We start from the raw sequence: 24,310 nt of genomic DNA on the forward strand, positions 1-24,310 counted from the left end.
TCTATTTGCATGATAGATCTTTCTGCATCACTTTACTTTGAGCCCATGGGTGTCATTACACGTGAGATGAATCTCGAAGACAGTAGAAGGTTAGGTTTTGTTTTTCTCTCCAATTTGCCACTCTCTGTCTGTTAGGTGAAGCGTTCCTGTCATGCTGCTGTTAGCCGGTTGCTTTGTAGTCTCGATTGTGTAGTTGCTTTATTGGGTCTATGGGCTATGTACTTACTTGTGTTTTGAGGAACCTAGCACATTTAAATAATTAAACCAAAGTAGTAATAAAGATGTTACTTAAAATTGTTTTAAAGATTCTTGTGATATTTTTAACACTAATAATTTTTTAAATATGCAAAAATCCCCTCATAATATTCTTGTTTTTACTATCCATAGAGATTACTGGCTGGTTACTTAGCAATGACAAACTTTGGAATGAGTGATACCAACCAGTTGACAATTCTACATCTTACCGCTTAATGGAAAACTCAGGTAATCTCCATTTCAAATACCTTTCAATGACATCAATACTACACCTGCAATTCAAGGTATCTGAGGCCATTGTAAACTGCTTTTCCATGAAAATATAGCTACATAAGAAATAAACTTCAATTAGCTTAAATTTTTTATTTACATGGTTTCACATAAAAATAAAAATAGCAGGATGACATAAAAATAAATGAAGTTGAGAATTTAGATTTAGTTTTTAAGGGCTCTTTTTCCTACCTGGTCCACCATTGCATCAGTAACATCTATGTTTGGTTTCTGTCCAAAGGGAACTGTCAAAGAGTACAGATTTGTCCAAAATCTACCCCACATGTCACCTATTTTTAAAAAAGAATCTGTTAGTATATGACAACACAGCAGAAATGTAGACATAATTTATTAAATATATGGACCATCACTGACACTGTAAATTAGAAAGAGATTTCTATAATCTACCATCCATGGTACAAAATATTACAAATTAAGCTGTTAGTAATTCCTAGTGTTGGCTTCAAAAGATATCATATAAGATCATCATTCAGGAACTTCTACTAACTGGTAACTAAATTCCACTTTTATTCCTATATTCGTGTACTTAACTTGGTGACCTTGTAAACATCTCAAACAAATGTTAAGTTGTATTCCAAGGCCAGGGACCATAAAAAAGAAGATGTATCTAGAAAAAGTCAATCTAAGAGCAGGACCAGAATCCTGGTGCCAAAAAAATGGGGCAACAAACTTCATGAAGAGTACTCCTGTAATCCCAGCACTTTGCAGAGCTGAAGCAGGCAGATCATTTGAGATCAGGAGTTCGAGACCAGCCTGGCCAACATGGTGAAGCCCTGTCTCTACTAAAAATACAAAAATTAGCTGGGCATGGCGGCTTGAGCCTGTAATCTCAGCTACTCAGGAGGCTGAAGCAGGAGAATCGCTTGAACCCAGGAGGCAGAGGTTGCGGTGAGCTGAGATCAGCCACTGCACTCCAGCCTAGGCAACAGAGCGAGACTCTGAAAAAAAAAAAAAAAGTACTCCCTAAACTTATGTTTTAAAACATAAAATTTAGTAGTGATACATGTGAAGTCCTATGCTTAAATTTTAAAGAAAAACCTATCCATCATAAAAACATATATGTGACATCAGGCTAAAGCACAGTCCACATGTAAAAGACCAAAAATGAGCCAACAAACAGTATGACCTGGCTTCTAAAGCATAAATGTGAACTTGAGCTAAATCAATAGAAGTATAGTGTCTAGAACAAAGGTAGTCATGGTACCATGTCTTTCTTTATGTTGGTCAAACCTCATCTGGAGTAACTGTTCATCTCTGAGCATGATAATTGAGGAGGGACATTGACAAAGTATAGCTGATCGAAAGGAGAACAATTATAGAAAAGTGAGGTTTTAAGGAATGGTTGATAATGTATAAGATATTTAACTTGACAAAAGAAAATAGGGTAAACATGACAATAACAATAATAGTCACTAAAATGTATTGCACCAGGTACTATGCTGTATCTTATATGATGGTTCTTTATGAATATCTGGAAGGTCATCTTGTAGAATAGGAATTGACATTCTGGGTAACCTCATAGCATGGAAACAGGACTAATGAATGGAAGGCATCAGAGGGGTGTTGCTTAAGTTCCACATAAGGTAGAATTGTATTACATTGGTTCCATGTAGCAGTAAATTAGTCTATATTGGAATGAAGAAATTATCCCATCACACCAGACAGGTTTAAGCAGAAACTGAATTACTAAATAATGCTTGCCATTGACATTGTAGGAAGGATTTCCATATTACTTTAGAGTTAAAAGCCTCCACAGGTCCTTTCTCCGCATTCTCTCCTGCTGACAGACACGAGGTTTGGCTGTGGAGGAGATTAGCTTCCAGCAACTTAGTTTGACTACAGTAGAAATGCTATGTATGCATGGCATGAAATTTTCAAATATTTATATTTTATTTGGCCTCAGCTGCTGCGGTGGGAGAGGGGAAGATGGTCACTTTCATTCATTTTTCACTTATACGATTCCAAGCCAAGCACTTTTCAGCAAGAGTAATTGGTGAGGTCTACAATGAACTTAGGAAGCTTTCGCCCAAGCTATAACCTTCTGTTACCCCTGACCACCCCCAGCCAACCAAGCTCTGACAATATGATACTAAAATCTCAAATTCCACCTTAAGAGCTTAGCCAACCAACTTGAATACTAAAAATTATTTTCCCCATTTCCACTCTCATTTGAGCCTGTAATTCTTTCTCTAGTTATCTTAAATAACCCCTTTATCATTTGAATTGCAGCCAAAATAATAACTCTTTATGTACAAAAAAAGTAATACAATAGAGAATTGTTTAAAATAGAGTTTTAGTTGAAGAAAATGCTTTCAAAATGCGATTTCTACAATGTTACTAACCACTTACAGAATTTTTCAAAAGTTTTATGTTAAGGCTCACTCAAAAAGGCAATTTTATTGTTAGAAATAACAAAGAGCCAAGTACACGAAGAATTCATGGGGCTTCTTACCAAGCAAATGAGCAGGGAGGCATCCAATTGGACTGATATAGGAAGGATAGGCATTCATCAACTTAGCCCTCACATAGGCATGAAGATGTTCATATAATGGTTTAATCTGAAAAGCCCAGGAAGAAAGTTTAAGACAAAGAGTAACCAATTCTAATTTCCATTCCACAACACTAGAAATAGGAGATTCTTTAAACAAGTAGAATTTCCCCAAATTATAATTCTTCTTCTCTCAAATTTCTGGAAAATTTAGAAGTATTCCTTCTTCCTAGAACTTGATGATAACTCCACTGCATAAACCAATAAACATACTTGGGAGAACACAGGTCCCAAAATAAAAGCAGATGCAAAAAATATATATTCATTTTTAAGATTGTTACCTACTTCGTTTTTACATTGAGGTATAATTTACATACTATAAAAGTCACCCATTTTCAAGTGTGTAGTTCCATGAGTTTCAGTAAATTAAAACTACCAGGAAACCATCACCACTATCTAGTTTTTTAATATTTCTATAACCACAAAAGGTTTCTTGTAGTCAGTTCCACTCCTATCTCTGGCTACTCTGAGTATATCAGAGTCTGTTTATTCATTCACTAGTTGAAGGACAGCTGGGTTTTCCAGTTTGGGGCTACTATGAATATTGCTGCTATGAACATTTGTGTATGTCTTTCTATGGATAAGGACGTATGTTTTCATTTATTTCATATAGAAACCTAAGAGTCATGGTAATTGTGTGTTTAACTTTTTAAGAAATCGCCAAACTGTTTTCCAAAGTGACTGCCCCATTTTACATTTCTTCCTGCACTGTAAGAGGGCTCCAGCGTCTCCACATTCTCCCCAATACTTGGTATTGTCTATCTTTTTAATCACAGCTATCCTGGTGGGTGTGGAGTGGATTTTCATCATAGCTTTAATTTGCATTTCCCTAATAACTTTTTATTTGCCTATTTGCCATTTGTGTAATTTCTTTGATGATGTACTTATTCAAGTCTTCTCCCCATTTCCTTTTTGGGGAGTTGTTTGTCTTACTTCCATTTTTGATAGCTCTGCCAAACTATGGCTGTGACAAGGTAACTCACATCAGAAGTTTGAAGGTTCAGGTAAAGGGGAGGCATGGGGCCAAAATGAAGGAAAAACATCCATGGGACATTTCTGTTCACAAAACTCTCTCTTCCCTATGAAGACTAGCTTACTCAAAGTAATAGTATCAATTGTCCTGAGGAAGAAAGCAAAGTCCATAGCTCTGCTAACACAGGAAGACAGTGCCAGCCCCAGGTAGCTCAAGAAGATCATTCCTACTTATAATCTAAAGGACCATTTCTTCTTATAATATTTCATTCTTATAGTCTTTCTATTGGTAATTAATGGTCAGTGACTGAAGGAAGGAGGAAAGCAGCGCAATTCTGATCATCTGTAGGGGCTGTCTTATTATTCTCTAAAATCTTTCAAACTCTAATATTCCATAACTTTATGAGGCCTGGGAATGGCTGACCAATGTGTTAAGAATGAGCCAGAATGCCTTTAGTCACTGTCCCTCTTTCCCATACACTGCCCCACAACTGTTTCTGTGTACAGTTCCTTGCTTACCTCTTCAAAGGTATGTTCCACATCTTCAATCAACTGGCCGCGGCTGTAGTCATAGCCATCTACCCCATTTACTTCATAGTCTCCTCTCCAATAATCCCCATAGTCCTCATAATCTGTTTGTTTTTTTTTTTAAAGAGAAAGGGAAGAACATAAGGGAAAGAAAGAGAGAAAGCACCATATACATAGATTAGCCTTGCTGGGAGGTTAAAAGAAATTTAAAGGCTTATCACATTTTATTGTGATAAACATCAACTCAAAGGGATGCAAATGAATAATAACATTAAGTAATCTCTGTTTAAGCACTTGCTCTGTGCCAGGAGTTTAAATGTATTATTTTATTTAATAAGCACAAGAACCATACAAGATTGTCATTATTATAACTCCCACTGTGCAGAGTAACAGCCTATGTTTATTTTTAAATAAATTCTATTGTGTATATTTAAGGTGTACAACATGATGTTATGAGACACTTATATAATAAAATGGTTACTATAGTAAAACAAATTAACATATCCATCATCTCACATAGTTAAGCATTATCCCCCCATGGAAGAGCAGCTAAAATCTACTCATTTTGCAAAAATCCTGAATACAAAACATTATTACTAACTACAGTCCTTATGTTGTACATTAGATCTTTAGACTTGTTCATCCTGCATATCTGCTACTTTGTATCCTTTAACCCACTTCTCCCGATATCCCACCCTGCTCCACCTCACCCCTGGTAATCACTATTACTCTATCTCTGTATATTTGATTTTTTTGTAGAATCCACTTTTGAGTGAGATGATGCCATATTTTTCTTTTTATGTCTGGATTATTTCACTTAGCATAATGTCCTCCAGGTCTATCCATGTTGAGGCAAACGACAGGATCTCCTCTTTTTCAAGGCTGAATAATATCCCATTCCATATACCTACCACAGTTTCTTTATTCATTCATCCCTTGACAAACACTTAGGTTGTTTCCCTATCTTGGCTATTGCGAATAATGCTGCAGTGAACATGGCAGTGTAGATATCTTTATGAAGTGGTAATTTCATCTAATTTAGGTATATACCCAGAAGAGGGATTGCTGGATCATATGGTAATTCTATTTTTTATTTATTTAGGAATCCTCATACTATTTGTTCATAACAGCTTCACCAGTTTATATTCCCACCAACAATCTGTGCTTAGAGTGGTTAAATCACTTGTCCAAGGTCACACAGCTGGTAAGCGAAAGAAGCACACTCCTAGTCTCTTAATCCTGAGTATGTACTCTCTTGATACATCAGTTTGTATCTTTAGCTTTAAAATATGTGATTGGATCTCTAAGTTTTTAAATTCTTCTTTTGTTCAGGGCCTTTTATTTTTAGATCAGACCCAACTCATCTTAGGCTTTGCCACAGTGAACCTGTGTTTGTTTGCAAATTATATGTATCAATAGCATGTTTCTATGTGCTTCCTTTAGTATCTCACCATCAGAAAACACAAGCTTGTGTTAGGATATTAGCTAATAAAGTTTGTAAACATAATTTAATAATTTTTATTTTTACATTCACATTGGCAATTAATGATCAGGAAGATGAGGAGAGAAATAAATATTTGGATGAAAGGACATGCAGGATATTGTTTTAAAAATGGTGATAAGCTATTGTCTCCAGCTTGCCTAAGGCTTAAGAATACTGAATTTAAGTGGCAGTGAAAGAAATGTTAAAACAACAAATGTGGGAAAAAAATTCTTCCTTACTCAACCTCAGTGGGCAGTAAATCATCAAAGCAAAATGTGAATCATGATTCCATGACTTCAGCTCACTATTCAGGGAAGAGAATAAGTTAAGAGATATGGAAATTCCTTCCTATGTTAAGATTTTTTATGACCGCATAATTTGAGATATAATTACAACTGCAGAAAATAATACATTTCCAGCCTAAACTAATCTGATATTTTTTCTTTCTGGAGTATCACCCTAAGGTAGACACACAAATGACCTTTGAAAGTGAACTGTGGGGGCTTTAGACAAAAGACAGTGACTCTGTCTTTCATCCTGAGAAATGGGATCCCCCCCTTAATCCCCAGACTCCCTCAGGAACATTTAGGGGCCTGAGATCTTCCTAGATTACTTATAATTCATAATTCCTGGATAATTTATTTTAGGCCTTGTAGTTGAGTCTCATTCTTGAGCTTCTTGAATTGTAGAATGCCAGTGCACCTTTTCTTTTTCCCCAGTAATTTCTTTTGAAAACAGGTAATCTGAATTGTTGAGGACATGATTGTTAATTGAGGGGTATCCCTGATATCAAAGGGCAGGCTTGGTAATGCAGAAGAAATAGCCCCACGGCCACACAGAGAGCTTCGGGACCTCTACAGATCAGCAAACTTACGATTTGCTCTTGCCATCTCATTTTTCAAGACCACATACTCTTCATATAATGGCCTCAGCTGCTTGCCGACCTCAGATCTCCAGCTTTCCCAAGCCCAGAGCCTCTCACTGTAGTCTAAACTGTTTGCCATTATTTCATTCAAACCTGTTATCCCAAAGCACACAGACAAGAAAAGATGCCTTTGTAAAAATTTTATTTGTAAAGAACTACATGAACTTTAAAGAATTAAAAGTAAGGTTGGCAGACATCAGGTCATAAAGTGGTTAAATAAAATCTCATGATTCATTCATGTCCTTGCCCTTATAGTTCCAAAATATGTCTGCAGAGAAAATAAACCAATGAAATGACTTACTTATTGACTTGATCAAATTAAGTAAATGTGATACAATTTACAAGAAAGTTTTACTAAAAGTTAAAAGAGCATCTATGTGTTGAAACACACATATCTGCAATCATTTTTAAAATTTGAGAGAAAAGTAAATTTCATAATCACTACTCAAAATTAGTAGCCTACCTGGTTCAAGTAATAAGCATTCTTGTGGATTATTTGGGTTACAAACTTTTCCAGTACTGTAGATGGTGCTCATTGTATTTAGAATTGTGTTCAACTGCAAATTTAAGATAATAAACAATGTTAACAATGGAAATTTTGCTGAAGAGAATGCTAATATAAAGATATCCTTTTGACCACATGATTTTTTGATTACTCAAAATACACCAATTTACTTCTTTGCCATGTATCTTTCTGTATATGGAGAAGGAATAGCCCAGTTAAGTTTCCCCACTGTCAACTAGCACAAAGTGCTATAAGCACATAATAAATATATATGGAGTAATTGAAATAACCAGATCTACCAAAACCCAAAGAATTTTTCTTATCTACACATACACAGAGAAGTACATTTTTTGTTTCATTCAGCATTTATTGAACCTGTAATATGTCCTACACTCTGACAATTCTGAAGTGAACAAGTCAAAGACCATAAAGTCATAGGACAGTGAGGCAGCCATGAAATCAATAACTATTAATACATAACAGAATGACAAGTGCTATAACTGTCACCAAAAAGTGATGTGGTAGTATAGGAGCAGGGAGAAATTAATAACTAATAACCTGGAGATTCAAGAATGGGTCCAAAGAGAAGGGAAGATAAGAGCTGTGTCTTGGAGAAGAAGTAGGCACTGGTCATGTAGAGAAGGGAGGCAGAGGGAAGAGTCTAAAAGATGGAAGGAGGTTGGAAAAGACAAGGCATTCCCAGGGGACAGTGAGATGTTGAATGAAACTGGAGCAATGGTGTTCATTAGGGGAAATGAAAGACATGAGAATGGAGAGACAAGCAGGGGCCAGATCACGAGGGACCGTCTATGCCATACTAAAGTTTTTAAACTTTACCCTGCAGATAAAGTGAAGGTGATAGAGTGAAGCAGTGCTACTCCAGGTGTAATCCGTGGACCAGTGCAAGTGACAAATAGTTCGTTTCCATTCTGTGATAAGTACAGGAATTAAGAGAATAAAAGTTTATAAACTTTGGAGAACAATTTGATATTTCCATGACATCTAAGCATGTAATCTATGAACTTAAGCAAGTATTGATCTGCAATGTATTGGAAATAAAGGAATAAAGGAGGGAGAAAGGAAAGACGGGAGGGAGGAGAGAAGGAGGGAAGGAAGAAGAGAAAGAAGGAAGGAAGGAAGGAAGGAAATGGTTCTCTCCCTCAGATTGATTTAAGAAGCACTGGATTAAAGGATCTGTTTCTCCTTCTCCTATTTCCCTTTGGTTCTGCCTTGAGAGTCATCCTAAAACATGAAATAGATCCTATGTTTAAAACTTCCACACGATCCCATAGTCCAAAGGAACAAATCTAAATTCCTTACCATGGCACAAAACCCCTCATGGTCTCTCTCTACCTCTTCTTCAATCTGCACTGCTTCCTCTCCATTGAATCTAAGCAACCTCGAGTCCCTCCTCTTCCCAAACACTTTAAGCTCTTACATGCATTTCAGTGGTTTTCGGTCCTGGCTACACATTAGAATTATCTGGGGATTTTTTAAAAAATAGAATTTCTAGGTTCCACCTAGGCTAGACCAGACTGTCTATATGCAAATGGGCAAGGTTTCTTATAGTGTCCTTGTTGGGGGAAAAAATGGAGAAACATAGAATGGATAAAGTAAAGTGCATTGATAATTAGTTGGATAATTGGACCCAAAGAATGCAGAAAAATAAATGTTAACTTGTAGAAAGATACATTTCACATGGTTTTATCTTTGCCTTTTTGATGCACTTTTATTTTTATATTCACAGGTTAGAACATACAAAGTTCCAGAGGACAAGCAACTGAGAAAGAAGACTTTCTTTTTAAATAGCTAAATATTTTAGGTTAAAAATATTTCAAAAGTCTATATCAGAGGTCTGCAAACTGTGTTCTGCAGACCAAATCCTGTCTGCTGCCTGTTTTTGTAAAGTTTTATTTGAACACAGCCATACTTGTTCATTTATATATTAGCCACAGCTGATTTCCTGATACAACAGCACAGTTGACTAGTTGCAACACAGACAATACCTAAATACACAAAACCTAAAATATTTACTGTCATCTGTTCCTTTACAGAAAAAAAAGTTTGCTGTTGACATTGTGGACAAGATCATTCTTTGTTGTTGGGGGCCATCCCATGCATTGTGAAATGTTCTGCAGCATCCCTACCCACTAGATGTCAACAGTATCCCCATTTGTGGCAACCAAAAACGTCTCCAGACATTGTCAAATATCCCCGGAGGGCTAAATCACCCCCAGTTGAGAACCACTGACATAAACTAACTGTATTCTTCAGGCTGCCTGATCCTTCAGGAAGGTGACCTAACACTAGGGGGTGTCCATACACACCACAGTGCCAGGGACAATCTCAGTTTAACTCTGTGTTTGAATATAATTATTACCAGTGTCTTTCACTCTCAAAGATTCCAGTTTGAATAATAAATTATATGGACACCTTACCTAGGCATAGAGAGAGATTTTTCTAACATCAGCATTATTATTTTTTCAAATAAAGGCAGCTGCTGTGGGTGATATTAATGTTTAATATTTCCCAAATATTTCAACTCTTGGGATCAACGCTAAAATGTTCACAAACGTACCCGTTTGCTCTTGTCTTCTGAGAGCACTGAAGACCCATTTTGCTGAAGAGCCTGCAGCTGAAGCTTGATTGTGAGATTCTGAATTTCTTGTAGTGGATACATTTGGGCAAGTGTGGACTGTTCCTTTAAAAAGGCAGACCATTTGTCCCCAGCATTATTCTGAAATGACAGAAAAGAAAATTGAAGTTGGAATGGCATTGCTTGAAGAGCTAGAACAGAAGATATAGTCCAAAGAATATCTGGTGAAACATTTAATATTTCCTGAGTGATTTAGTCCTCTACTCCGCTGAAGGTCAAGGTTTAGGTTAAGAGTGACCAGGCCACTTTTGACCACTCTCTCTCTCTCTCTCTCTGGCCTATTGCCTGGTTTTCCCAAGGGTCCTGTCCCCAGAACTGGAAATGAATTCTCACAGATAATCCACATTGTGGGGCCCTGGAATTTATAGCCTTAGTGCTGTGACATAGATGAGTTGGCCAAGAATTCAAAGACGAGTGCTCTAAAAAGAGAATCCAGTAGAGCTCAGAGTGGACTTAATGAGAATACAGCCCCCTAATAACAATGGAAACCATAAGAAATGAGAACCGGTTCACAGTAACCTCCTAGCTGCCATGACTTAGCCCAGGGATTTTGATCTTAAGTTAGGATTCCCAAAAAAGGCTTCCCAGAAAATGGCCATTGGTAGCCATGGTGATTTTCTACCAGCAAAAGAAATCATCAAGCAAGTGATGATGCCAGGACACATTTCCCCCCCTCCTGAATCTTGAACATCAGTTGGAAAGTGGACTTCTCCAAACTACTCTAGTGTAGTCTTTTCTCAACGTACAAATTCATTTCCATTTACCAAAGACCAAAATGAGCAACTACTTGGTATATTGTACTGCTCTAGACCACACAAAAGAGGTAACGTTTGAGGAAAGTAAGAATTCTGCTCCTGGACTCAAGTACCTTAGCCTCTCTGAGCCACAGTTGTCTTATCTGCAAAATGAAAGTAATAATAGGACTTACCTCCAAGGACTGTTGTAAGGATTCGAAGAAGTAACAAAAAAATGAAATGCTTACAAGAGTGCCTAACACATCCTAATCATTCAACAAATGTTATTTTATTATTTATTTATTATTTATTATTATGATTTATTTTATATTTTGTTATGTATAGGGGAAAAGTCGTTGTCCTTAGATTGCTTTCCATTTTATCAGACAGATAAGATATGCATTATAAATGTTTCATTAATGAAACATAAGAGTATATAATAATGTATAAATTATGAGTGGGCCAAGCAGTTTCTGTTACAAGAAAGAGGAAGTTCATGCAGGTGACCATACTTGGCCAAGCCCTCATGCAGAAGTTGCAACCTAAGACAGACCTGAAAGTAGGTAGGAGTCAGATGAGTAGAGAATACTTGGCAAAATAATTTACCTCATTTGATTTTCTTAACAACACTATGAGGTAGAAAATCACTCTCTCTCCTTTTTTGTACATACAGAAAGGGGCTGAGAGAAATAAACAGTGGAGCTGGCAATCAGCCACCAGCATTTGATCCTGGCCCTGTGGCAGACAGACTCTAAGAATGCTCCCATGATCTCTGCCTTTGGTGGTCACACCCTTGTGTGATCCCCTCCCCATAAGTATGAGCAGACCTGTGATTTACTTTCAACCAATAGCATACAACACAGGTGACAGGATGTTCATGTTTACGTTACATAAGATTTTAACTTTAATCTTGATAGAAGACTCTCTCCTTTGCTGACTTGTTGCAGCAAGATGCCACGTTGTGAGCTACCCTATGGAAAAGGCCACATGGCAAATAATTAAAGACAGCCTCTGAGTAATTGCATTGGCTTGGAAGTAGATCCATCCCCAGTCAAGCCTCAGAAGAGACCATAGCTCTAGCCAGCACCTTGAATGCAACCATATGAGACTTAGAAGCAGAAGATCCAGCTGAACTGTGCCTGGACTCCTAGCCCACAGATACTGTGGGATATTAAATATGTGTTGTTTTAATCTGCTAAGCTTGTGGTAACTTTTTACAAAATAGATAACTAGTACAGCTCCCACAGGTAGAACTTCAGGCATGATTGCACTTTCCAGGCCAAGGAATTTCACTTTTACCCTCTGAGAATTAGGCAGTCACTGAGGGTTTTGACTACGCATGTGACATGATGGAAATGGTGCACGGAAGTGGCAGTAATGAGCCACACAGGAGACAGAGAAAATAATGGCAGTGAAAATGGAAAATAGGCTGTGTGTAGTGGTTCATGCCTGTAATCCCAGCACTTTGGGAGGTTGAGGTGGGAAGATCGCTTGAGCCCAGAAGTTTGAGACAAGCCTGGGCAACAAGGCGAGACCCCATCTCTGCAAATAATACAAAAACTAGCCAGGTGTGGTGGCTCGCACCTGTAGTCCCAGCTACTCAGGAAGCTGAGGTGGGAAGATTGCCTGAGCTTGGGGAAGTCGAGGCGCAGTGAGCCATGATCGCGCCACTGCACTCCAGCCTGAATGACAGAATGAGAATCTGTCTCAAAAAAAAAAAAAAAAAAAAAGGAAAGCAATTTCTTTCTTTACTGAACACTCACAACCTCTCAGAAACTGCTTTTTGATTAATCTTCACAGCAACCTTGTGAGGGAGTTGTTATTGTCTCAACTTTACAAATAAGGGAAATGAGGCACACAGCAGGTAACTTTCCCTAGGTCACACAGCTAGAAATTAGAAGAACCAGGGCATCAACCCAGTGTTTACTTCCAAAGCTAATGCTCTGAACTATTATCCTACAGGTTGTATTTGACACATTCTAGTCTTCTCTCTAACATGCAGGAGTGGGAAGAAGTGAGCTATGGGAAGAGGAGTTTGGTCTGCAGCACAAACTCATCTATGCAACCCACCTGACTCACTTCTCAATCCCTACCTGGTTTCACCCAATCCAGATGATTTACTGTGAAGCAAAATTTCTGGTAAAACTTTCATACCAAATTATAGGAATAATTTTACTCTCCATCTATAGGAAATAACTCACTACCTCCCAAAGGCCTCAGTCTTAGAACATTGTTTATCATACTACATGTAGGAATTTTGAGGCTATCCAATTTTATTTTAGTTATCACTACCATCCTACATGTGTTATAATTATATCACCAAAAAAAATCACTTTGTGTTGCCTTGCATTTTGGCCCCTGAGGAGGTATTATTCCTTGCTAAGCTATTCTTTTAATATCATTTACAATTTATTCCGTATCCTTACCCTAGGGCTCCCAAGCCTAAATAAAACAGATAGCTTAGTAGTTATGCAAAGAATCAGTCAGTTCATGCATACCTATCAGATAATTTAGTGGTTGATAGCTATATTTAGACTGAATGATGAATGGAATGAAGCATATATAGCAGCTTACATAGCCCCAGGCTTGAAAGGAACCATTACAGATAAAATTGGTGGCATTCCACACTACCTCTGGGCAAAGGCAGGAGAGAAGCAACTAAAACTGCAACAGTTTCTGTAGCCATACAAGGGAGTTTTGGGAGTAAGGAACACGTTGTTTGAGATAACCACAAGAAATTAAAACACTCCCTAAATCCCATCCGTAACTGCAATGGATAGCATATTCCCAACTTGAAAGAGATCCTTTGTAATTTCAAGGACTGTAGGCGTAAAATCCTAGATTATATTTTAAAACATTCAAAAAGATACTCTGCTCTTTTTGGCCCTAACTATATGCATAAATTAAATACATGATTTATCAGGCCATAGGTCTGGTGGTCTTTACCCAACTTGTGATAATTGTATTTAAACTATTAAAATCCTTTTGTAAGGAGTTGTTTGAGATTTAAAGTATTGACAACTTATTTTCCCTTTTTCTATAGCTCACTATCACCTAAACCAGGCTATATACTTTTAGTAACCTCTAAACCATTTCTTCCCCTGTAGGTGTGAGAGTTCCATGAAGACAGAAAATGAAAACTGAATGGAATCGTTAGCATCTATCCAGTACCTTGGAGCCCAAATCTCCCAGGAAAACTTTCACCCTTGGCTCCCATATGCTGGCTCAATTTCCAGATAGAGCTGTCAAAACCGCATCGGGTTCAAAGACAAAAGCTGCCTTGGTTACTTTCTAAATATGCCCAGGTACTTGCATATTTAAAAAAAAAGTCTTCCATTTAACAAAATAGGTAATGTAAATTATAAGAATGTGAATTCCATAACTCAAGCTTAGGATTTAAGAAATTATTTTTTCTTTATTTTAGATTGGGGGTTTAATATTTTAACATTTAAAATTTTTAACCTGTATGAACATTTTTATTTTTTCCTAACTTTATCTCATGGGGAAAAAAAAAGTGCTCGCCCCTGAATTTTATTTTATTTGCTGCACAGTGATCTTCCCGACTTGTACCTGTGTGTAGGTGTTCATGTGTATTAAGGGGCATGGGACAGACTCATTACAGACAGGGATGAAATTTCCTTGGGTATATACAGAATAGCAGTTTAGAATTACCCTGGTCTGAGTTCACTGTGACTCTATCCCTGGAGACAGGAATAGGTTCAGAAATGGGGCATGCCCAAGACCCTAGGGAACCTGGCAGCAGGGGGGCTGAAGAAGCTCTAGAGACCACACAAAGAGTAAGTGTGGTAGGCTAGGTGCAGTGGCTCATGCCTGTCATCCCAGCACTTTGGGAGCCTGAGGCAAGAGGATCGCTTGAGCCCAGGAGTTCAAGACCAGCCTGGGAGACAAAGTGAGATCTCATCTCTACAAAAAAAAATGTTAAATGATGCAAGAGGATCATTTGAGCCCAGGAGGTCAAGCTGCAATGAATCATGATCATGCCACTCCATTCCAGCCTAGGCAACAGAGCGAGACCCTTCAAAAAAAAAAAAAAAAGTATGGGCCTCATGCTCTCTCTTCACAGCTTCTGGTAACTCACCAAGAAATAGCTATAACGTGTCCTTGCTTTTGTTTTTTGGCCAGGAATTGCTTGATCCTGAAAGTCTTGTAAGAAAACATGATGAGAAATGGTCAACCACACATACCACAATGGCAGAGAAAGGGAGAGAGCTTTGGAAACCTGTTTTAACCAAGCTTTTTTTTCCATATCTCTATCTGATGGACCTCTCCACACTTCTACATCAGCAGCTGTATGACACTATACTGATCAAGTTTTGATGCCTTCTATTATTTTGAGATATATTCTCACAGCTTGACATAAGGATCACCACTTAAGGATACTGTTTTGGGATCTGTGAGAGAAGAAATTCCTAAATCCTTGCACTTGTTAAAGCATCTGGCTTTCCCAGAGCATTCTGATATTTGTCAGAACTGGTTTAATCATAGTTTTTTTGTTGTTTGTTTTTGTTTTTGTTTTGAAGGGCTCTGCCTGGATTCTGTGACCTTTTGGAGTCCCTTGGAGGTCTGTGACAAACAGGAAAGGAATTCCCAAGTCCAGCCTCACCCAAGCCCTGATTAGCTTAATTACTAGTTCTTTCACTAAGCCTCCAGTTGCATTTTTCAGTTAATATATCATTTGTAGAGAATCTTTAGATATTACTATTGATATTGTAGGCTAAAGGAAATTATTAACTCAATAACTTATGGCATTTCCATGAAATGCTTTGAAATCCTGACTGTGATGAGAATTACGGTGGTAACTTTATAAAGAATATTCACTTGTTTCCAAGCATCTGGATTGAGACCAGTGAATTATTTTGTAACGATTTTCTGAATGAACCCCAGGGTCAATTAAGTTTAGTTATCTGGGACTCCAAAATCAGGGATATGGAGGCAAACATCCAATCTCACAACTCAGAGCATTTTTTTGATTTCCCTTTTCAGTTTCATGGGCAGTAATCTAATCTTTAAGAGGCAACAAATAGCCCAATAGAGCCATGAGAACTCACCATGTTTTGGACATTCTCTTCAGTAATATTGGTGTTATAATTCCAAGAAGCAAGTGAACTTTGATAGAACAGGTCTTCGGCTTCGTGGTTAAACTTGTCCAAAAATGTCTTGGCCTGTTCCTCAATGGTGGACTGAGCAGCAGTTACAGCAACAAGGCTGAGAAGGAGCCAGGAAGAGCCTGACATCGTCCCCTGTGAGCCAAGATCACATCCACGGAATGACTTTCCCTAGACTAAAACCTCCTCATGAGATTTTCTCTCTTATCAGCCTTTGAACTTGGGTTGGGCGCTGAGCAGGAAAGACCAAAAAAAGAAAAAGAAGAAGAACACAGTAAACAATCTGCTGAGCCAATATAAAGTTCATCCTGGAGAGGACAGATATGTAACAGATTTTAGAATAATTTTTTAAAGTGAATCAAATAAGAAAACGTTATTCTTTAATCCTAGAGAACCTTACCTCTCCTGTCACTTTATGGCCAAATCAAAACCGGTACTTTTGGTTAATATTTTCCTAGAAAGCTGTTAAAGATACAAGGAAAATGTTATAATTTTACAGTGACCAAAGAGGTCTAGAACTAGGGATCATGAAGATAATGTTGGTGTTTGTATGGTTTTCAGACAATTTCATTAATAGTCAGTTATCTCACATTTATTTTTATTTCAAGATCATATTCCCAGAAACTCTCTACTTGGGCAACATTTTCCCTTCCAAATACATGACTTTGACCTTGTCTTTATGGAATTCATATTTCTGATCAGTTTTTTTTTTTTTTTTTTTTTGAGACTGAGTCTCGGTCTGTCGCCCAGGCTGGAGCACAGTGGTGCGATCTCGGCTCACTGCAAGCTCTGCCTCCCAGGTTCACGCCATTCTCCTGCCTCAGCCTCCCGAGTAGCTGGGACTACAGGTGCCCGCCACCACGCCCAGCTAATTTTTTGTATTTTTAATAGAGACGGGGTTTCACCGTGTTAGCCAGGATGGTCTCGATCTCCTGACCTTGCGATCTGCCCAACTCGGCCTCCCAAAGTGCTAGGATTACAGGCGTGAGCCACCGTGCCCAGCCATTTCTGATCAGTTTTAATTTCCATGGCCATTTTTTAAAATTATGACTACTCTCCACTCCACAGGTCAACTCTCCTGATCTGCCTTTGCAAAACTTAAAAAAGCTCATTTCCTGTTTCTCACACTGGTTCTGTGGCTGACTTCTTTGAGTGCCTCCTTCTCCTTCACTTACCTATTCAAAACTCAGTCAAGGTCACGTGGAAGTAAGAAAGCCTCCACATGGTATGAAATCCAAAGAGTATCTATGTCAACTCCTGATCCTCTGTAGCCATGGGATCACAACAACATAGAATTCAAAGAGATTTTAGTGGTTGTCTTGTCAAATTTCAGAAGCGAGCTCAGTGTTCTCATTGCCAGAGTGTATGTATGAGTGCCACAGATCAAAGAGAGGAGCACTTTAAATGGCAGGGTTCAAGGGCCTACTTGACGATGATTGTGAAACTTTGACACAGAGAAAATATTTCTTCACCCAGAAAAACAAGTCTTCCAGGTTCAGGTGACATTGCAATAATCAAGCCTTTAAAAAAATGTCTGCTGCTTTTCCTTATTCCAAAGTTGTGTATATTATTGTAGAATAGGAAAAAAACAATTATAAGTAACTATTCAAAGTGCTTTGTGTTATAATATCTCATTTGAGCATCACAAGAAACCTATAGGCAAATATTTTATCACCATTTTATGAATTATGAAACTAAGTTTAAGTAAATTGCTATATCTCACTCAGCTAACAAATGATGGAATCAGAACATGGATCTATGTATTCTGATTCTAGAGTATAGGCTCTTAACTAACTTGTAGTCAACAGTCTAAAAGCAATAGTGGAGGCATAGATAAAATGTGACAGAGGGCCTTGTGCCTCAGTGAAGATGACAGATTTAGTTACACTGCATCAAAAAGAGGTGGACTCTTACTTCCCTTGATGTGAATCAAAATATACTCTCCTTTTAAAAAGTAAAGCAGCTCACAAATATACGTAATAATAATAAAGAATTGTAAATGAAAGTGAGATGAGGGTAAAAAAAAAAAAATCAGTGCAGAAATTTCAGAAAAGCTCCCCCCACATTCCAGGAAGCCTAGATCCACTCACTCCTTGCACACAATAGGAGAAAAAACAGGCAAGAAAGAGGACAGCACACGAGTATCTGAAGAAAAGGTTGAAATGTTACTGTAATAAAAGCGGAAATAAATTTCTACACAGGTAAGTTCCTAAATGAAACACGTGGGTTTAGTGGAAAAAGAAACTTCGAGAAGCAAGGGAAAAGGGAGAATAGTCTACAGTGATTCTGTAGAAAAACTAGCCCAGAATGGCCAACTGCAAGCACTGACTGAATTATTGGAATTTTTGTTCACACTTTTTTGAGAAGATATCAATGTTCTGATAGTTCCCCAGAAGCGTTCTCTCTGAGCCCATTCCGAGAATGGAAAGAATTCACTGAAGACTCAGGGGATGAGACCCAGAAAAACAATTGGTCTAAAGCAATGTATTGTCTTTGAGAAAAATTGGAGAATCAGAAAAAATTAGAAGACCAAAGATGCAGGAAAGATGTTCTATATTTCAAAAAGATTGGGGGAGGGGGTGGATTTCATAATGGTAAAGGGAAGTTTGACCTTAACACCTAGTAAAGCTATAAAGTAAATTTTTTTTTTTGAGACAGAGTCTCGCTTTGTCGCCCAGGCTGGAGTGCAGTGGCACGATCTCCGCTCACTGCAACCTCTGCCTCCCAGGTTCACGCCATTCTCCTGCCTCGGCCTCCCGAGTAGCTGGGACTACAGGTGCCCGCCACCATGCGCAGCTAATATTTTTGTATTTTTAGTAGAGACAGGGTTTCACTGTGTTAGCCAGGATGGTCTCGATCTTCTGACCTCGTGATCCACCCGCCTCGGCCTCCCAAAGTGCTGGGATTACAGGCGTGAGCCACCGCACCTGGCCTAAAGTAAAATTTTTAGAATGTGATTTGCACTTGGAAAAATATATCTCTGGTCCATTAGGAATTCACTAGGAATAAGTCAGATGCTGCCTGCCCTATCTCCTCTCTGATAGAATACAATAGTAAAAAAATATATCCAAAGACGTAGTGTATCTTCCTTTTCAATAAGGGATTTAACAAAATGTAAAATGCTATGACTAGATCCAAATGTCCCCTGAAACAATTACACAGTACAGGATTAGGCAGTCCTCTGATAAACAACAATTCATGTCCAAAACAACAAGAATCTTGCTTCAATCATTGTTTATTGAATACCTACTATATGCCAAACACTATTCTAGATATTGAATGTAAGCTAATAAATATTGTATTTTATGAGGTGAGAGTAGACTAGGGAAGACAAAAATAGTGATAAATGTCATGACTTATAATAAGCAAGAAATGGAGGATAGAGAATTATGGGGTGGGGAGAGGGATTTTCTATAAGTAGGGCCTCTCTGAGAAGGTGAAGTTTGAGCAAAGACCCGAAAGAAGTGATGAAAGTTGTGCGGATCTCTGGGTGAAGAAGTTTTCCTAGGGAGAGGGAGCAGCAAGTGTAAAGGATGTAGGCAGATTTCAAGAACACCAGAGGTCTTTGTGACTGGAGCTTAGTGTGCAGGGGAAAGTGGTGGGAGGTGAAGTCAAGGAAGAAGCTAGGGTCACACCAGGGGGGTCTTAAAGACAATTAACTGTGAGACTTCAGCTTTACTCTCAGCAACATGCGAAGACACTGGAAGGCTTCAAGCAGAGAAGTGATCTAGTAGAAGCTTTAGCAGGGTCACTTTGGCTGCTGCTTAGAGAATGGACACTAAAGGGGTAAGGATGGAAGCAGGGAGGCTAGTTAATGAGCTACTGCAGCAGCCCAGTCAAGCTGGTTGAATAAAAGCTTAGTATGAGCTTCAAGATCCAACTAGGAGGCCCAGTAAAAAGTACTGGGCCTATAATTACATCTTATACTATATTAGACTTTGTTAATATAAGCATTAGATACAAAATAATCTAGATTATAACATTCATTTCTGTGAACCACAATTTTAGAGACACACAAGAGAGCATCCAGAGGAAAATAAATAGGAGAGCAGATGGATCTAAAATAATATAATTTGGAGAATGGTTTAGATATGGAAGAGAAGACAGGGTGGACAGCTTTCTTCCATCATGGTACTGTCATTTAGAAGAAGACTTAGCATAGTGGATTTACTCTGCCACTTGTTAGCTGTGTGACCTTAGGCAGGTAATATCCTCCCTGCACCTAATATATTTCAAAGCCAATGATAGTTTTATATCCATTTCATAGGGATGTCATATTACTTGAATTAATACATAAGAACACAGAGAGTAATGCTGTAAGCCTAGTAATAAAAGCCACAGAAAATGAAAGGAGCTGTGTAATAATTAGAGAACTTCCACACTGGAATGTTTAATCAAACCATCTGCAAGGTCATCTTTCAAAGACACTGCAGCAGACAGAGATTGGCTGGGAGTTTGACTCAAAGGTCTGTTTGGACTATAGGATCCTGCATTGTAGGAGAAGTCTGCTAGTTTGTGCTGAAACAGCAGGATGGAGGAGCTCACCAATGGAATGAGTAGAGTCATATATGAAACGAAAGGGGAGTCAGCCAGTAGTCTACACGAGCCCAGCCATGGAGAACCTCTCAGTGTGCTTTCATCACCCAATCATGGTCAGGTCCTGGTATAAAACTTCCTACATACAGAGAAGAGAAAACTTGAGTCTGTCATGCTATCTTGAGAAAGAAGGGGAAAGTCATAAAGGTAAATGACTCCCTCTCAATATTTACAGATGTTATATTTGTTGGTTGCATATGCTTTGTACCTGGTCCTGTATATAAACTCTTCACAACAACTTTACAGGTAGAAATAGTGAGATCCATTTTATAATTAAGGAAACCAAATGTTCCCATGATTAATTCAAACTTCCACAACTGATAGGCAATGGGGCTACATTTTGATCCCAGATTGCTTAAGAGACCTTTTCTCTCCACAGAGTCATGGGTTCAGTTATCTGCTAACTTCATGCATGTCTAATAAGTCCTCATCAATCTGTCATATTCTGAGAATAAGCAGGCCCCCATAAGCAAAATTAAAATGTACTGTTTGATTACACCAGTTATACATTTTTAAACCGTTTTAGTTAGAAATTTTTCTTCAATATATTCCATCCTGATCGCGATGCTGCCTGGACATTAGTTTAGGGTTATATTTCAGATGACTCAGTGTCATCATCTTAAATAATATTTACTGGCTAAGCTATAATGTGACAATGTCTTCAAGGCTTTACATTAAATGACTCAACAGCTTTATTGCTATTAATTCTGCTGTTTCTGCACATTCTGAGTTCACAGTCACAGTATCAACTTTCAGTAGCCCTGCTCTCCACAAGTCCCCTCCCTGTTTCTGATCTGCTATCTGCTAAAACCTAAATGGAAACTAGATAACCATGGAGTTCAACTAGAAACCTCCCTTTTCATAGGCTGAAATCTGAGGGTGGGTCTTTATTCTGCTAGAGCAAAGTACATAGACTTTGAAATCCATATTTCCCTTACTGTTCAACTTTTTATATCCTTCCAACTGAGTCACAAATGCTGAGGTTGCCAAATAGCTATAGGAGAAACCTCTTCCAGTTCCCCAAGTTGGGTGGATAACTTTGGTAAACATCAGAAAAGAAAGGATGTTTTGTTCAATTTCTTATTGATTAATACTGCTGACAGAACAAGGAAGACTATCAGGAACACAATGCATAGAGAAATTCAAAACTTTGCATGGTCAAGAACTATTTGCATTCAGTACAATTGATTTTGACCACACGTTTATCACACAAAGTGAATTTATAAGTGCTTTATAGAAAATAAATAACTAGTTAGGCTTTCAGCCCAAAGGAAAAGCTAAAGCTCTTTCCTGTTTACATTTTTAGTTGCATAGCAGTCCCTTTTTTCCTAAATGTAAAAAGTAAAGTAGAGGTTCCTCTTCAAAGACTTTCCTCCCTGTCTAATTAGGAATAAATAATAGCTTCTCTTAGAAGCAAAATTCATTCAAAAACCTGTGCTAACATTCTTAAATATCTGCTAGCCATAATAAAAAAAAATCAATGTACTTTATGTTCTTAGCTCCCACAATTTAACCTAAATATTTGCCCTGGCATCCTTAATGCTGCTCCAAACAAGCATTAGGTCATAGCCTGTTCCTATTCCTTATTTGAAGGGGTTTTTACCTTTCTCAACATTCCTCAAGTTACTTCCTCCTTCCTTTGTTCTCCTCTGCCTTTGCCTCTTTTAAAAAGTTCTAAGTTGCTAGCCAATCAAGACAAATACAAAATGTGAGGTCCCGTTCCAGCCAATAAAAACCAGACACAACAGTAGGGTAGATGCGTCAAGTTATAAATAACCCTATCTCCTTTGTTCGGTATACTCTCGTAACAAAACTACTGGCAAGTGGACCCTTTTTACAGAAAGTATAAAAATAGCCTTACTAAAAAAAATAGATCTATGTTCAAATACTATTTCTTTACGGCACCAGAAAACAAACATTTCAAACACTAAAGATACAGCAAAGATAATCTTCATTAACCAAATTGATAAACAGTTTCAATAGACAGAGTTCAAATTTGTGAGAATAAACATCGGATTCCAAGGTTATACTGATTGTTACTGGCCTGAATTTATGATAGTACAGTGCTTGCCACAGTAACCGTAATTTATTTTGATACCTATACTGTACAAAATATCAGATAGCACTAGAGCAAGGAAATCACTAGTATAAATTTACATCTAAGACTTTAGAAGCAAAACATGAGCATTTATCCTAAGTGAGATGGGATGCATGGTAGAATTTGAACAGAAGAGTTACACGATATCACTTACATTTAAAAGAAATCCTGGGCCGGGCACAGTGGCTCACACCTGTAATCCCAACACTTTGGGAGGCCACGGCGGGAGGATCTCTTGAACCCAAGAGTTCAAGACCAGCCTGGGCAACATGGCGAAACACCGTCTCTACTAAAACTACAAAAAATTAGCCAGGTGTGGTGGTGTGTGCCTGTAGCCCCAGCTACTTGGGAGGCTGAGGTGGTAGCATCATGTGAAACCAGGAAGTTGAGGCTGCAGTGAGCCGTGATCACACCATGGCACTGCAGCCTGGGCGACAGGAGTGAGACCCTGCCTCAAAAAAAAAAAAAAAAAGGAATCCCTCTGGCCACTATAAGAAGAACAAACCACATATGGGGCAAGACTACAGTCAGAGAGACCACTGAGGAAGCTGTTGCAACAATCCAGATGAAATATAATGGTGGCTTGGTGGTAACAGTAGAGTTGATGAGACGTGATTGGATTTTTAATACATTTTAAAAGTAAAGCAAACAAGCTTTGCTGGTGAATTGGATGTAGGCTATAAAAGAAAGAGTCAAAGATCACTCCAGGGTTTTTGGATTGAACAACTAGAAGGATGAAATTAACATCAATTTAGATGAGAAAGATTGCTGGTAAAATAGGCTTAAAGGGAAGACTGGAAGTTTAGTTAAGTTTATGATATCTATTAGCAACCTAAGTGTAGATGTTGAGAAGGCAATTGGATATACAAATCTGGAGTTTGGTAGAGAGGTCAAGGATGGAGATATAAATTTGAGAATTGTCAGCTAGAGATGGTTAGTCAAATATTGTCTCTCAGCTAAAACTAAAAAGAAAATATCTTACCTCTTCAAAATCCCAGTGTACTGAAAAGTATTAAAGTCTAGACCTCAGGGAGGAAATTGGAAGGATAAATAGTGGGGGAAAGTTACTTGAAACAACTCTTCTTAAAAGAGGCATCTGTGAACAGAGACCTCAGAAATAAAACCACACATCTACAACCATCTGATCTTTGACAAACCTGACAAAAACAAGCAATGGGGAAAGGATTCCCTATTTAATAAACGGTGCTGGGAAAACTGACTAGCCATATGCAGAAAACAGAAAGCCGACCCCTTCCTTACACCTTATACAAAAATTAACTCAAGATGGATTAAAGACTTAAATGCAAAACCCAAAACCATAAAAACCCTAGAAGAAAAACTAGGCAGTACAATTCAGGACTTAGGCATGGCAAAATATTTCATGACTAAAACACCAAAAGCAATTGCAACAAAAGCCAAAATTAACAAATGGGATCTTTTTTTTTTTTTGAGATGGAGTTTCACTCCTGTTGCCCAGGCTGGAGTCCAATGACTCGATCTCGACTCACTGCAACCTCCGCCTCCCAGGTTCAAGCGATTCTTCTGCCTCAGCCTCCCTAGTAGCTGGGATTACAGGTGCCCACCACCATGCCC

General features: G+C 38.2%; 1 protein-coding gene across 4 annotated transcripts in view; it reads right to left on the reverse strand.

Annotated features, from left to right (window-relative positions):
- Positions 1 to 22,276, reverse strand: part of ACE2 (angiotensin converting enzyme 2) — a 46,054-nt gene extending 23,778 nt beyond the window's left edge. The window contains exons 1-9 of one of the 4 annotated variants that reach the window (XM_055376641.1): positions 22,223 to 22,276; positions 20,569 to 20,698; positions 15,967 to 16,255; positions 10,086 to 10,244; positions 7,466 to 7,559; positions 6,952 to 7,095; positions 4,586 to 4,698; positions 2,999 to 3,104; positions 718 to 815 (exon numbers count right to left, since the gene is read on the reverse strand). In XM_055376641.1, coding sequence (XP_055232616.1) covers positions 718 to 815; positions 2,999 to 3,104; positions 4,586 to 4,698; positions 6,952 to 7,095; positions 7,466 to 7,559; positions 10,086 to 10,244; positions 15,967 to 16,152 — 900 coding nt within the window. In that variant the 5' untranslated portion in view covers positions 16,153 to 16,255; positions 20,569 to 20,698; positions 22,223 to 22,276. Of the gene's footprint in view, positions 1 to 717; positions 816 to 2,998; positions 3,105 to 4,585; positions 4,699 to 6,951; positions 7,096 to 7,465; positions 7,560 to 10,085; positions 10,245 to 15,966; positions 16,340 to 16,423; positions 16,553 to 17,198; positions 17,402 to 20,568; positions 20,699 to 22,222 lie in introns of those variants that run through there. The other 3 variants (XM_055376642.1, XM_019019204.3, XM_063702989.1) reach the window with 3 other exon arrangements.
- Between the last annotated feature and the right edge of the window lie 2,034 nt (positions 22,277 to 24,310).

Source organism: Gorilla gorilla, chromosome X (assembly GCF_029281585.2).
Source record: "Gorilla gorilla gorilla isolate KB3781 chromosome X, NHGRI_mGorGor1-v2.1_pri, whole genome shotgun sequence".
Lineage (NCBI taxonomy): Eukaryota > Metazoa > Chordata > Mammalia > Primates > Hominidae > Gorilla > Gorilla gorilla.